The sequence below is a fragment of the Oreochromis aureus genome, linkage group 4 (genome assembly GCF_013358895.1).
Source record: "Oreochromis aureus strain Israel breed Guangdong linkage group 4, ZZ_aureus, whole genome shotgun sequence".
NCBI classification, from domain to species: Eukaryota; Metazoa; Chordata; class Actinopteri; order Cichliformes; family Cichlidae; genus Oreochromis; species Oreochromis aureus.
Genome location: NC_052945.1, coordinates 20,938,120 through 20,951,463, shown reverse-complemented (window position 1 = coordinate 20,951,463; position 13,344 = coordinate 20,938,120). Strand labels below are relative to the sequence as shown.

Genomic DNA, 13,344 nt, shown 5'->3' with positions numbered 1-13,344 from the left:
TTATGCCACAAACTGTAAGCACCTTTTTTTAATGTGAGTATTAATTTAACTATGATCATAAGTAAGATCTAATTTCTGAACCCTTGGTTGCCTTCTCAAAAGAACCAAATTAATCAAATTATGAAGACACAATGATTTGACATTTTAGTTTTTACTGCATTTATTGATATTAAAGTATATTAAAGTTTGATATTAAATATTTTTCAAACCACAGATAGGTCAGTATAGGTATTGTTACACTCCAATCCAGAAGATAAAAGGATAATGCATTCTGTCAATGTGATACCCGAAGAGCAAGATATGCATTTATGCAAAAATCTAACCCTCATTCAATAAATACTTCCTATAGCACGTTGAGCGTTTAAGAGAGGTTAATAATGAAAGTGATACTTAATCTTTAATTTCAGTTATTTGTGCGCTCATATATTTCATTGTAGATGCAGCAATTTGAAAATGTATGTAAATTATTTGGTTGATGAGATCGAGACAGCAGTTTATTTATTTATTTAAGTGAGAGGATTTTTTAACAGGCTTATACTGAAAGGCAGAAAGGTTTTTTAATATTTTTTGTTTTTTTAAAACAAAATTTGAAAAATCTGTTTTTGGGAACATGCATGTCATGCTGTACCTTTGTTTGTTTTTTAAATTTTAAAAAGTTATAGAAAGTCACAGAAATTGGGCCTTTAGTGACACAACTTTACACCAACAAAAAAGACAGTGAAGTGGTTATATTTTATAAATGTATTCAATAGCCTCTTTGGAAATGTCATAAAATTTTAACCAGATCCTACAAATGGCCTGGATCACATCACATCACCATTTACAGTTGAAGTCTCAACCAGGTAATGAGCATGGCCATTGTATGGAGTGTGCTCGTTCTGTCTCTCATTTCAGGTGTGTGAAGTCTGTATCAGGATAGAAAGAGAATGTCTGGATGTCAGCTCCTTCCCATCACCTAAACTCTGTATCTCTTTCAGCTGCTCACTGTCAGTCTCTCACCTTGTCAGTGGTCAGCAGACCAGGACAATCAGTTAACGTGTCATGGAGAGTCCAAGGACTCTCTCTGACTTGGTTGCATTGGATTTGACAAAAAACAGGGCTTAGGAGAATGGATTGGAAGTATTCATGATGGGACTGGCACAACATTTGCCCAAAGTCTCCAAGGCCAGTTTTCCATCAAAGACACTTCTCAAAATTGTTTGAATTTAGTGATGAAGACCCTCAAACAAGAAGACTGCAGTTTATTTCTGTGCAAGACAAGCACAGTGACACAACAGACTGAAACAGTTGTATGTGTGAGAAGCACTGAACCATGTCTGAAGATAAATAATGAAAGACAAAAATTGTACATGAAAAATAACAGTCTTAAAATTGTTATTTTATTACATTTAAGCTCCTAGATAGTAAAAGTAACCATTAAAAATCCCTAATTCAATCACTAACAACCCCTGAATTGTTTTGAAAAATAAGTTATGTTTTCCCTATTGTTAGTCTTTCGTAATATAATATATTGTTATATTTAAAACAAACAAACAAAAAAGCTAATTAAAATTGATAAATAGTACATAACAGTTTTAAAATGCAAGTGCAGGGATACTATACTCTGACTGGTATGGGTGTACAGTATACAATCACAGGAATAACACAGAAAGACAGACTATAATTCACACCAATGGCCAATTTAGAATTACAAATGAATGTAACCCATGCATGTTTTTAGGCTGCAGGAGGAAGCTGGAGTACAACACAGAAAGGGCCCAGCTGGCCAGTGTATTCGAAACCAGGACTACTTTCAGTAACGCTGTGCACCACCATGTTTTTCTTACAACCTGAAACTTAGATACACCAATATTGAATTTATATATACAACTAAAAGTTTATTGTAAAATAAATATATCTGTTGATTTATTTATTCATTATTACAATTTAAATATGGAAACCTTTACATGATACAATGATGACATAATGCAGTGGTTCCCAAACTTTTTTTGCTGGGCCCCCCTTGTTTAACAAGAAAAATGTTCGCGCCCCCCACCTCTGCACAGGCACCACAAGACGCACACGCACAAACACATCCTTCAACCACACACACCCATATTTTTGTCACGGTTCGCAGGTGCAAGCCGTGGGGAAGTTAATTAGGACCGGGCAGCAGCAGCTCAAGTGCAGGTAAGAATTTATTAACAATAAGGCAAATAAACAGAAATGGCGAGTGACACTAACAGGTAACCTAAACTGGGAAAACTAACAAAGCAAACCAGAAACGAAGACGCAGGGAGGTCCGAGGAAACACATATGGAGAGACGCAGGGACATCTAGGGGAAACAACACAGACGAACCAGCAACGACAAAGACACCAGACAGGACTAAAATACACTCAGAGAACACAGGGAGATTACACACAGGTGGGGGACACAGCTGGGAGTGATTAATGTGACGAGACAAGGGAGGCAACTGAAAACACTCACATGAGACACAGACCTTCACAATAAAACCGGAAATACATACACACAAAGACACAGACTAGGAAACGCGGACTTAACACAGGAGTAGACGGCAGAACAGAACAACACTAAACAGCAGGGAGAACAGAACCAAAATCACAGTAAAATAAACATAAACACGGAGTCACAAACACCGGATCATGACAGGACCCCCAAAGGCTGGCCCCAGACAGCCCAACAAGAAAAGAAAACAGCCAAACAGAAAACAACCCGACCAGGGCGGGCGGCGGGCGCAGGGACGGAGGGCTCGAGGCAAAACAAAACAGGAGCACTGGAAAGTCAGAAAACAAAACGCGAGTCCAGCCCCAAAAGAAACACACCGGAGCACAAGAAACAGAGTCCAAAAACAGAAGAGTTCAGGGGGCCGGCCGTGCGGAAGGCAACGGCGGCGACGTGGAAGCAGTTCAGGGGGCCGGCCGTGCGGAAGGCAACGGCGGCGACGTGGAAGCAGTTCAGGGGGCCGGCCGTGAGGACGGCAGCGGCGGCGACGTGGAAGCAGTTCAGGGGGCCGGCCGTGAGGACGGCAGCGGCGGCGACGTGGAAGCAGTTCAGGGGGCCGGCCGTGAGGACGGCAGCGGCGCCGACGTGGAAGCAGTTCAGGGGGTCGGCCGTGAGGACGGCAGCGGCGCCGACGTGGAAGCAGTTCAGGGGGTCGGCCGTGAGGACGGCAGCGGCGGCGACCCAGGTGGAGGCGGTCCGGGGGCCGCCCACGACGGCGATGTCGCCTGGCCAGTGGCCTGGAAGGTGGCCAGTCAGCTGCGGACCCCGACGGGGTAGGACCAGGCGAGGCTGAAGACTCGGAGGCTGGACCAGGCGAGGCTGAAGACTCGGAGGCTGGACCAGGCGAGGCTGAAGACTCGGAGGCTGGACCAGGCGAGGCTGAAGACTCGGAGGCTGGACCAGGCGAGGCTGAAGACTCGGAGGCTGGACCAGGCGAGGACGATGAGGCCGCAGGTGACGGCGTGGAAGCCGGAGACGATGAGGCCGCAGGTGACGGCGTGGAAGCCGGAGACGATGAGGCCGCAGGTGACGGCGTGGAAGCCGGAGACGATGAGGTCGCAGGTGACGGGCGTGGAAGCCGGAGACGATGAGGTCGCAGGTGTGGCGGCGTGGAAGCCGGAGACGATGAGGCCGCAGGTGACGGCGTGGAAGCCGGAGACGATGAGGCCGCAGGTGACGGCGTGGAAGCCGGAGACGATGAGGCCGCAGGTGACGGCGTGGAAGCCGGAGACGATGAGGCCGCAGGTGACGGCGTGGAAGCCGGAGACAAAGGCACTGCAGCTGGCGGCGTAGATGGTGAGGCTGCAGCTGGCGTGAATGAAGAGGCGGCAGCTGGCATGGAAGCCAGAGACGGAGGCGCTGCAGCTGGCGGCGGCGTGGAAGCCGGAGGCGGAGGCGCTGCAGCTGGCGGCGGCGTGGAAGCCGGAGGCGGAGGCGCTGCAGCTGGCGGCGGCGTGAAGCCGGAGGCGGAGGCGCTGCAGCTGGCGGCGGCGTGGAAGCCGGAGACGGAGGCGCTGCAGCAGACGAGATGGTGAGGCTGCAGCTGGCGGCGGTGTGGAGCCGGAGGCGCTGCAGGCGGCGTGGGCGGTGAGGCTGCAGCTGGCGCCGGCGGGGAGCCGGAGACGGAGGCGCTGCAGACGGCGGCGTGGGAGCCGGAGACGGAGGCGCTGCAGACGGCGGCGTGGGAGCCGGAGACGGAGGCGCTGCAGACGGCGGCGTGGGAGCCGGAGACGGAGGCGCTGCAGACGGCGGCGTGGGCGGTGAGGCTGCAGCTGGCGTGGAAGCCGAGGCGCGCTGCAGCTGGCGGCGGCGTGGAAGCCGGAGACGCTGCAGGCTGGACGGGTCCCTCGGACCCTCCAGCGAAGACTTGAGACGGCGGCCGGAGCGGTCCCTCGGACCCTCCAGCGAAGACTTGAGACGAAGGCCGGAGCGGTCCCTCGGACCTCCAGCGGAGACTTGAGACGGCGGCGGGCGGTCCTCGGACCCTCCAGCGGAGACTTGAGACGAAGGCGGAGCGGTCCCTCGGACCTCCAGCGGAGACTTGAGACGGGCCGGAGCGGTCCCTTGACCCTCCAGCGGAGGCACGAAATGAAGGCCGGACGGGCCCCTTGGACCCTCCAGCAGAAGCCATCACAAAGCCAGCAGGCATGGAGTCCTCTGGCAGACACGAAGGCAACGGGTGCTGTGCTGGGCACTGGTTCTGCTCACACAGCGCTGACCCGAAGTTGTTCTCTGAGGGCTGCTTAATCTTCAGGGATCCAGTAACAGCTGGGGAATGAAACCTAGCTTCTGGGGAGGCCCTGGAGTGCATTACGGTGCTTGAAGCAGCTAAGGCACGAGAAACTCCCTGGGCGGAACTCAGACTTTCTCCCTGCATAAAGTGAGTGTGTGAGACTGGCGACGGAATGAGCAACGGAGCTACGGGGGACACCGGAGCCTGAACTGAAAGGGGCACAGGAGCCTGAACCACAGGCGGCACTGGGGCCTGGACTGCGGGTGAAACTGGGAGCACGGGAGGCACAGGAGACTGAACTACGGGAGGCACCGGAGACTGAACTACGGGAGGCACCGGAGACTGAACTACGGGAGGCACCGGAGACTGAACTACGGGAGGCACCGGAGACTGAACTACGGGAGGCACCGGAGACTGAACTACGGGAGGCACCGGAGACTGAACTACGGGGAGGCACCGGAGACTGAACTACGGGAGGCACCGGAGACTGAACTACGGGAGGCACCGGAGACTGAACTACGGGAGGCACCGGAGACTGAACTACGGGAGGCACCGGAGACTGAACTACGGGAGGCACAGGAGACTGAACTACAGGAGGCACAGGAGACTGAACTACAGGAGGCACAGGAGACTGAGCTGAGAGTGGCACAGGAGACTGAGCTGAGAGTGGCACAGGAGACTGAGCTGAGAGTGGCACAGGAGACTGAGCTGAGAGTGGCACAGGAGACTGAGCTGAGAGTGGCACAGGAGACTGAGCTGAGAGTGGCACAGGAGACTGAGGAGGTGTGGTGGAGCGAGGCTGGGACAAGGAGGTGGGAAGTTTGTGTAGCTCAGAACTTGGAAGTCCCAAATACAAAGCGAATGCTTGCAGTGGAGTAAGCCCAGTGTCTTCCACCACATAATCCCTCTTACGCCGCTGCTTGCCTCTCCTGCAGGGCCAGGATTCAGAAAGCAGCGGTGGAGTGACACCAGAAAACTGGGCTGAGGGTGAAGCTGGGAGCACTGGAGACTGCACTGAGGGCGACTGCGAGGCCGCTGAATGAGCAGAGGGAGGCTGCGAGGCCGCTGAATGAGCAGAGGGAGGCTGCGAGGCCGCTGAATGAGCAGAGGGAGGCTGCGAGGCCGCTGAATGAGCAGAGGGAGGCTGCGAGGCCGCTGAATGAGCAGAGGGAGGCTGCGAGGCCGCTGAATGAGCAGAGGGAGGCTGCGAGGCAGCTAACTGAGCTGAGAATGACTGCGGGGCAGCTAACTGAGCTGAGAGCTGCAGAGCAGGCGATAAGCCGTTCCTATCGTTATCTGCCGCACAGAACACAGCCCCTGAATGAACAGTCAAACAGTCCGAAAATGGAAAAGAGTCCTCACTCACCACAGCCGGCGAATTAGAAGTCCGAACGTCCGGCTGTGGGGTGGCGTGCCGGCGGCGCGATCGGCGTTTTCTCCCCGCAGATGGCTCCGACGGGCCGGGCGAGTTCACCTCCGACGAGTCGGGCAGCGAGGCAGGGGTGGCGGAGAGAAGGTGAGGTGTGTGCCGGAGAAAAGCCTGCATGGTCGGAGAAAGAGACTCCAATAGCCATGGCAGGCCGGAAAAGAGCCGTTGTAGCCGGCTTTCCACTGCGCGGCGAAGCTCTTCCGGTGGATGCTCCAGCCACAGGCCGAGAAGATTCTCCACATTGTAGGTGACGTCGTCCCGGAGCTCCTCGGACGGATTTGTTGCTGCTGGGTCCATGGTGGCTGGTTCGTGCTGTCACGGTTCGCAGGTGCAAGCCGTGGGGAAGTTAATTAGGACCGGGCAGCAGCAGCTCAAGTGCAGGTAAGAATTTATTAACAATAAGGCAAATAAACAGAAATGGCGAGTGACACTAACAGGTAACCTAAACTGGGAAAACTAACAAAGCAAACCAGAAACGAAGACGCAGGGAGGTCCGAGGAAACACATATGGAGAGACGCAGGGACATCTAGGGGAAACAACACAGACGAACCAGCAACGACAAAGACACCAGACAGGACTAAAATACACTCAGAGAACACAGGGAGATTACACACAGGTGGGGGACACAGCTGGGAGTGATTAATGTGACGAGACAAGGGAGGCAACTGAAAACACTCACATGAGACACAGACCTTCACAATAAAACCGGAAATACATACACACAAAGACACAGACTAGGAAACGCGGACTTAACACAGGAGTAGACGGCAGAACAGAACAACACTAAACAGCAGGGAGAACAGAACCAAAATCACAGTAAAATAAACATAAACACGGAGTCACAAACACCGGATCATGACAATTTTGCTCCATTGCGGTTTATTTCACACCTCAAACATTTATTAAACAATTAAGCAAATACAAATAATCTGCAATAAATTACAGGTAGTAAGAAAATAAACTACCAACTCTTTTACGCTCCGTCCGCACCTACACGGGTATTTTTGAACGCGCAGCTGTTTCGGTACATGTAAACGGCGATCGAATCACCGAGAACGGAGATTTTTAAAACTCCTTTTTTTTGCGTTTACGTGTGGACAAGGAATACAGAGTTTGTCACGCAATGTCAAAGGTATGTGCCTTTTTCACGTCACACTGTGCGCCACGTTATTGTTTACATGAGATGAATGGCAGAATGGCAGATAGAGACAAAATACTGTTAAAATGACTGCAGGTTTTACACGCTTACATATACAGGCCATTACTGTCCCTGCATTTAGAAAGGCAGAGGCATCACGGTGTAATTATTTTACATGTAGTTGTTTTTTTTCCTGTGTAATAATGTTCAACATTGCTATCAATACATTTTTCAAAAAAACCCTCTATGGGTTCAAAAACATAAACAACTGTGGGATACTGTTTATCCGTGATTTGAACAGCCCAGCGCTGCTCCCGATGCAGGGAAAACTAATTCTGCAGGGAGACCTACCTCAGCACTTGTGCAGGTGAAACCAAAGGGAAGATATGCTTCACCATATTTTCTAGTCTTTGGCTTAGAATGAAGTTGGTTTGGAAACATATTCAGCGATGCTTCATCTCCTGCTTTGCGTTTGTGTGGGCGCCTCGTGCTAGCAATGTCCAAGCGTTGTTTTTGTTTTTGTTTTTTTTCCCTTTTCATGCCGCGCCCCCCCTGCAATAGCTCTGGGGGGGCGGGCCCCACACTTTGGGAACCACTGCCTTATGTCTACTTTGCTCCAGCTGTGTTCCCATGTTTCTCCACTTCTAATCGCTGTCCTGTTGTGTCCATCTCCGCTTGTTCCTTGTCAGAGTGTACATTCATGCTCCTGTGTTCATATGCTCAGTCATGCCCTTGTCGTTTGTATTTAGTATGCTGTTTGCTTGCCTTTGGTTTTACCTCCTGCTGCCTCTGCATCTGCAATCTTGGGTCCTCCTTCACCACACCCTGACACAGACAGGCAGTGTTGGGGAGTAACGGAATACATGTACCACCGTTACGTATTTAAAATACAAAATATGAGTAACTGTATTCCATTACAGTTACCGTTTAAAAGGGTGGTATTCAGAATACAGTTACTTTGTTGAAATAAATGGATTACACGGCGGTATTTTACTGTTTCATATATTAGTCTTTGCTCTCTCTAATTTTTGGTAATTGCACGCTGGTGGAAACCCAAACAAAACACCCATTAAGAGGCTCTAATGCCTGTGTCTCAATCTCGCGGCCCATGTCACCTCTACTTGCGGCCTCTATAATGATGTGACAAAATATTTTTAAAATTTATTCACAAAAATGATTTAACATGAAGGCAATAGGCAGAGTGTTACAGGCATCGCCCTAAACAATGTAGCCTCATGAGCAGTGTAGTCCGTGGTGCAGGGAGGATGGACTCCCATACCCGTTATGTGTCTGTGAGCGAGGGAGGGAGAGCAGAAACGGGAGACGGAAGCATGTAAATATAACAATAACCACTGCAGCCAAGAAGAGTGCCTGACGAGCCCAGTTGTAAGTAAGCTATTAAGACTCGACTGTACGCTGTGCTCGTGTTTTCCTCCGAAACAATAAGTTCAGTTGGAGCAGCCTTTCAACGCCTCTCTCTGTCTCTCGCTAGCCAAGTTGACCCAGACAACAAAGTATGGCTAGTTTTCGGCTAAGAGCCCAACACTGAACCCGACATATTAGCCAGAGGTCCCTTTACGGTTTTACGCCTTTTTACCTGTTTTATATACACGCAGAATAGTTTTCTATACAAGATTGCTGCAAAAAGTGCAGCCTTACCTAATGTCCACCCTACTGTTACTCATTTTATATTAAGATTTTAAAATCTAGTTGGTATTGGTATGGCGAGTGGTTTCAGTAAAAGTAATATATCACACAGCAATAGTACATTCATGTTGTTGTAAAAAACATGATAATATATTAAGTAATCCAAAGTATTCAGAATACGTTACTGTCATTGAGTAACGTAACAGATACTTTCCAAAATACCTTTTGGGGCATGTAATCTGTAATCTGTAGTGGAATACATTTTAAAAGTTACCTACCCAACACTGCAGACAGGCTCCTGGTAAAGGAGTGGATTGCTTACTATATATAGTGGACTGTGTGAACAGTCCCCCATACTCATCCATGAATTCATTAAAAAAAAAAACCCAGAAAATAACAGACACAATTTTCAAAATCAATTTTTCTAATATTTCATTAATTTATTGCTTCAATCTATCATCATAATGTGGTTGAATGCAGTTGAAATGCAGATGCAGTTGAAGTGCAGACTTTCAGCTTTAATTCAGACGGCTGAACAAAAAGATTGCATAAAACTGTGAGGAACTAAAGCATTTTGTAACACAATCCCTTTATTTCAGGGGCTCAAAAGTAATCGGACAAATAAAATCACTGCAAATAAAATGTTCATTTCTAAAATTTGGTTAAAACACTGGCAGTGACAGCCTGAGGTCTGTGGCTCATGGACATCAGCAGATGCTGGCTTTCAGTTGCTGTTTGTGTGCCTTTCTGCCAAAAGCTTAGTCTTCAACAAGTGAAATGCATCCTCCCATCCATCCCATCACACTGCCTCCACAGTGTTTTACAGATGATGTGTTATGCTTTGACTCATGAACTACTCCATGTCTTCTCCATACTTTTTTCTTACCATGATTCTGGTAGAGGTTGATCTTGGTTTCATCCAATCAAAAAATATTTTTCAGAACTGTGTTGGCCTTTTTAACACACTTCTTAATTATGTTAAGAAGTGTGTTAACACAATGCTTAATTAGTAATGACATAACAAAGAAACTGTCCACACCTGACTGAAGGCTATTTAAGCCTTCAGTCAAATTAATTCTGGTCCCTTTATTTATTTTTATTTTTTCTTTGCCTGTCCTGTCTGGCAGAGTAGCAATAAGAATTGTCGTCTCAAGGTGCCTGCGAGCTCCAGTCTACATCCAACTTACTCACAATAGGGGCGATCGTGGCTCAAGAGTTGGGTGTTCGTCTTGTAATCGGAAGGTTGCCGGTTTGAGCCCCAGCTCGGACAGTCTCGGTCGTTGTGTCCTTGGGCAAGACAGCCTCGCCTCTGTCAGTCTGCCCCAGGGCAGCTGTGGCTACAACTGTAGCTTGCCTTCACCAGTGTATGAATGTGAGAATGAATGAATAGTGGTATTGTAAAGTGCTTTGAGGGGTCCTGAAATGCGCTACATAAATGCATTGCATTATTATTATTATTATTATTATTACAATACCTAACTGTGTGTGGAATAAAGTATCAAACACATATATGATGCTAACCTTCAAATTAACCAAGTCACACAAAAAGTGATACTGATATTACTAAAACATACTTAAACACACTGTTTAAGTTTTTAAGTGTTTTATAAAATGTTGTCTTTTAATTATTAATTAAGTACCCAATAAAATAAATTGTATTGGTTAAAAAGATATGTCTTCATTGAAGTCATTGTCTGGGCATAAATAATCAAAACACTACACATGGAGATTGAACAGTAAAATAATGTGGAACACTAGAGGGCGTACACTGACAAGTTTCTCACATCTGCCAGTATGCAGAGAAACAATGAAACAGGTTTTCAACAGGTATATTGGCACTGACTGTGTGATTTGTTTTGTTTTGTTTGTCTCACTGCATGAGACTGTATTTCATTAATGTGATAGCTTACAAAGCTTGCTTCATCTGCATTTCAGTTACACAAACAGGCAAATTCAACCTGACCAAAAATCCCCACCCACTCTGACTACACAGCATAAATATCTCTCATTCACGTCACCATTTACAGTTGAAGTCTCAACCAGGTTATGACCATGGCCATTTTACAGAGTCTGCTCCTTTTGACTTTTATTTCAGGTGAGTGAAGTCTGTATCAATATAGGAAAAGAATATTATTATAATTTGGATTTTAGCTCCTTCCCTCTAAACTCTTTATCTCTTTCAGCTGCTCGCTGTCAGTCTCTCACCTCATCAGAGCCAGTGGTCAGCAGACCAGGACAATCAGTCACTCTGTCCTGTAGAGTTCAAGGACTCTCTCTGGCTTGGTTGCACTGGATTCGTCAAAAACCTGGGAAAGGACTGGAGTGGATCGGACGCATTGATGGCGGGACTGGCACAATATTTGCCCAAAGTCTCCAAGGCCAGTTTTCCATCACCAAAGACACTTCCCAAAATCGTGTGAATTTAGTGGTGAACAGCCTCAAACAAGAAGACTCTGCAGTTTATTTCTGTGCACGATAGCCACAGTGAAATAAGAGACTGAAAGGCCATGCAAAAACTGTGTATCTGAGAAGCACTGAACCATGTCAAGCTTAGAAGATAAATAGTGACAAACAAAAACTACATGAAAAATAACAATCTGAAAATGTTTTAAATTTAAGTTCCTAGATATTAAATTAACACTTAAAAAATAACAACTGCAGCATTGTTTTGAAAAATAAGTTATGTTTTGCCTATTGTCAGTCCTCGTAAATATAAATAAATTGATAATTTATAAAAAGTATGAAATAAACATCTGACTAAATTGGTAGTAGCAAATAGTAAACAGCTGTAAAAGCCAAAGGCAGGTATACTGTTCACTCATTACAGTTTACCAGTCAATCACAGGAATAACACAGAAACACAGACAATTATGTGTAATTCTGAATGGCCAGTTTAGAATTACACATTGATGTAACTCATTCATGTCTTTAGGGTGCAGAAGGAAGCGGGAGTACCCAGAGATGACAGATGTAGGCATGAGGGCAACACATAAACTCTGCAGAGAAAGGCCCCAGTCAGCCAACTGGTTAGAAACAGGACTTCTTTTTTGGCACTGCATCAACAGGTTCTTGAAACCTGAACTTAGACTAATACTGAATACAGAGATACTACTAAAACCTTATTATTAAAAAAATATCAGTATATTAAAGAGTTCATTTATCACTACAATTTAAAGATGGAAATATCTGCATGATATCTGTAAGTATTACTCAGTTCTTATCAAATGATTCAATATTTAAAGTAATGTGAGTCTCTGTTAAACTGTGTTGGACAGTATTCAATATTGACTCTTCCAATCTAGTTTGATTTTAATAAGTTATATGCTTAGACTCAGAAGCCATATAATGGATCCACACAGTTCAATTTGAAGTCCCCAGTTGAACTGAATATTATGATAATAACTCTTTTAATTATTATTTTGTTTAGAATCAACATAAAGAAACTAATAGTAAGCAGTACTAATTCATTTAGTTGATAAGCTTCTATACTGATTTATTGAAGTGTTTATTTTCTCACTGTGAGGAGGAGTCTCTGCAAATATTGATCTGGCTGTCTTTATGTAGTCGCAAAGTGAAGATGAACCAAATCCAGACAGACAAGAACTTTCCAGTATGACTTGTATATCATGTATAATACTTATCAAACTTCAGTGATTCCTGGTAAACACAGTTCTGCATTCTTCTGTTTTCATATTTGGCTCGTTTACGATCATATTTTTCTTCCAGGTGTTTGCAGTCAGACAAACTGACCTGTAAATATGCAGGAAAATAAGATGATGATGCTGATGTCAGCGAGATCTAACAGGGTGAATGAAAAAGGCTGGAATGAGTGGCTCACATTTCTGCTCTAGGTGGAAGCATAAAATATTAGTCTGTATTTGTCCAGAATTACTTCACCTTTTCAGAGACAACAATGTGGATCAAGTGTATCTTTACATTAACAGGTTAAATGCTGAAGACTTAGCAGTATATTATTGTACTGGAATGCCACAGTGATCCAGGAAGCTACAGAGCTGTAGACAACACACTGCAGATATTGCTGTAATACTAACTGATAGGAAATTCTGCAAAGCAACTGTTGGTTTTTAAAATCCGTCATTGCACATGTTCTCACCCTTGTGTTTATCCTGCATACTGTAAAAAAAAAAAAAAAAAAAGAGCAAAAAAACATAGTCTGATCAACTCTCGTAAGAGACCAAAGTTTGATAACAAAGTTCTTGTTTCCTGACCCTTGATTGGCAAAAGAAAAAAAAAATAATTAAAAATATCCATTAATTTGACAGTTATTACTTTTTACTGTTTATTACTCAGAATATAATGTTTGATCAATCCACTGATGCCCATATAAGTGTCCTTACACTCCTCTACAGGAAGCAATGGGTCAATAGAGTT

The 13,344-nt window shown here is 46.0% G+C and overlaps 1 gene segment (V, D, J or C); it reads left to right on the top strand.

Moving 5' to 3' along the window:
• The first annotated feature begins 8,657 nt into the window (after positions 1–8,657).
• LOC116328189 lies at positions 8,658–11,532 on the top strand. The segment is given in 3 exon segments: positions 8,658–8,691; positions 10,980–11,047; positions 11,136–11,532. Coding segments are annotated over 2 exon segments (345 nt in total).
• Positions 11,533–13,344: the final 1,812 nt, after the last annotated feature.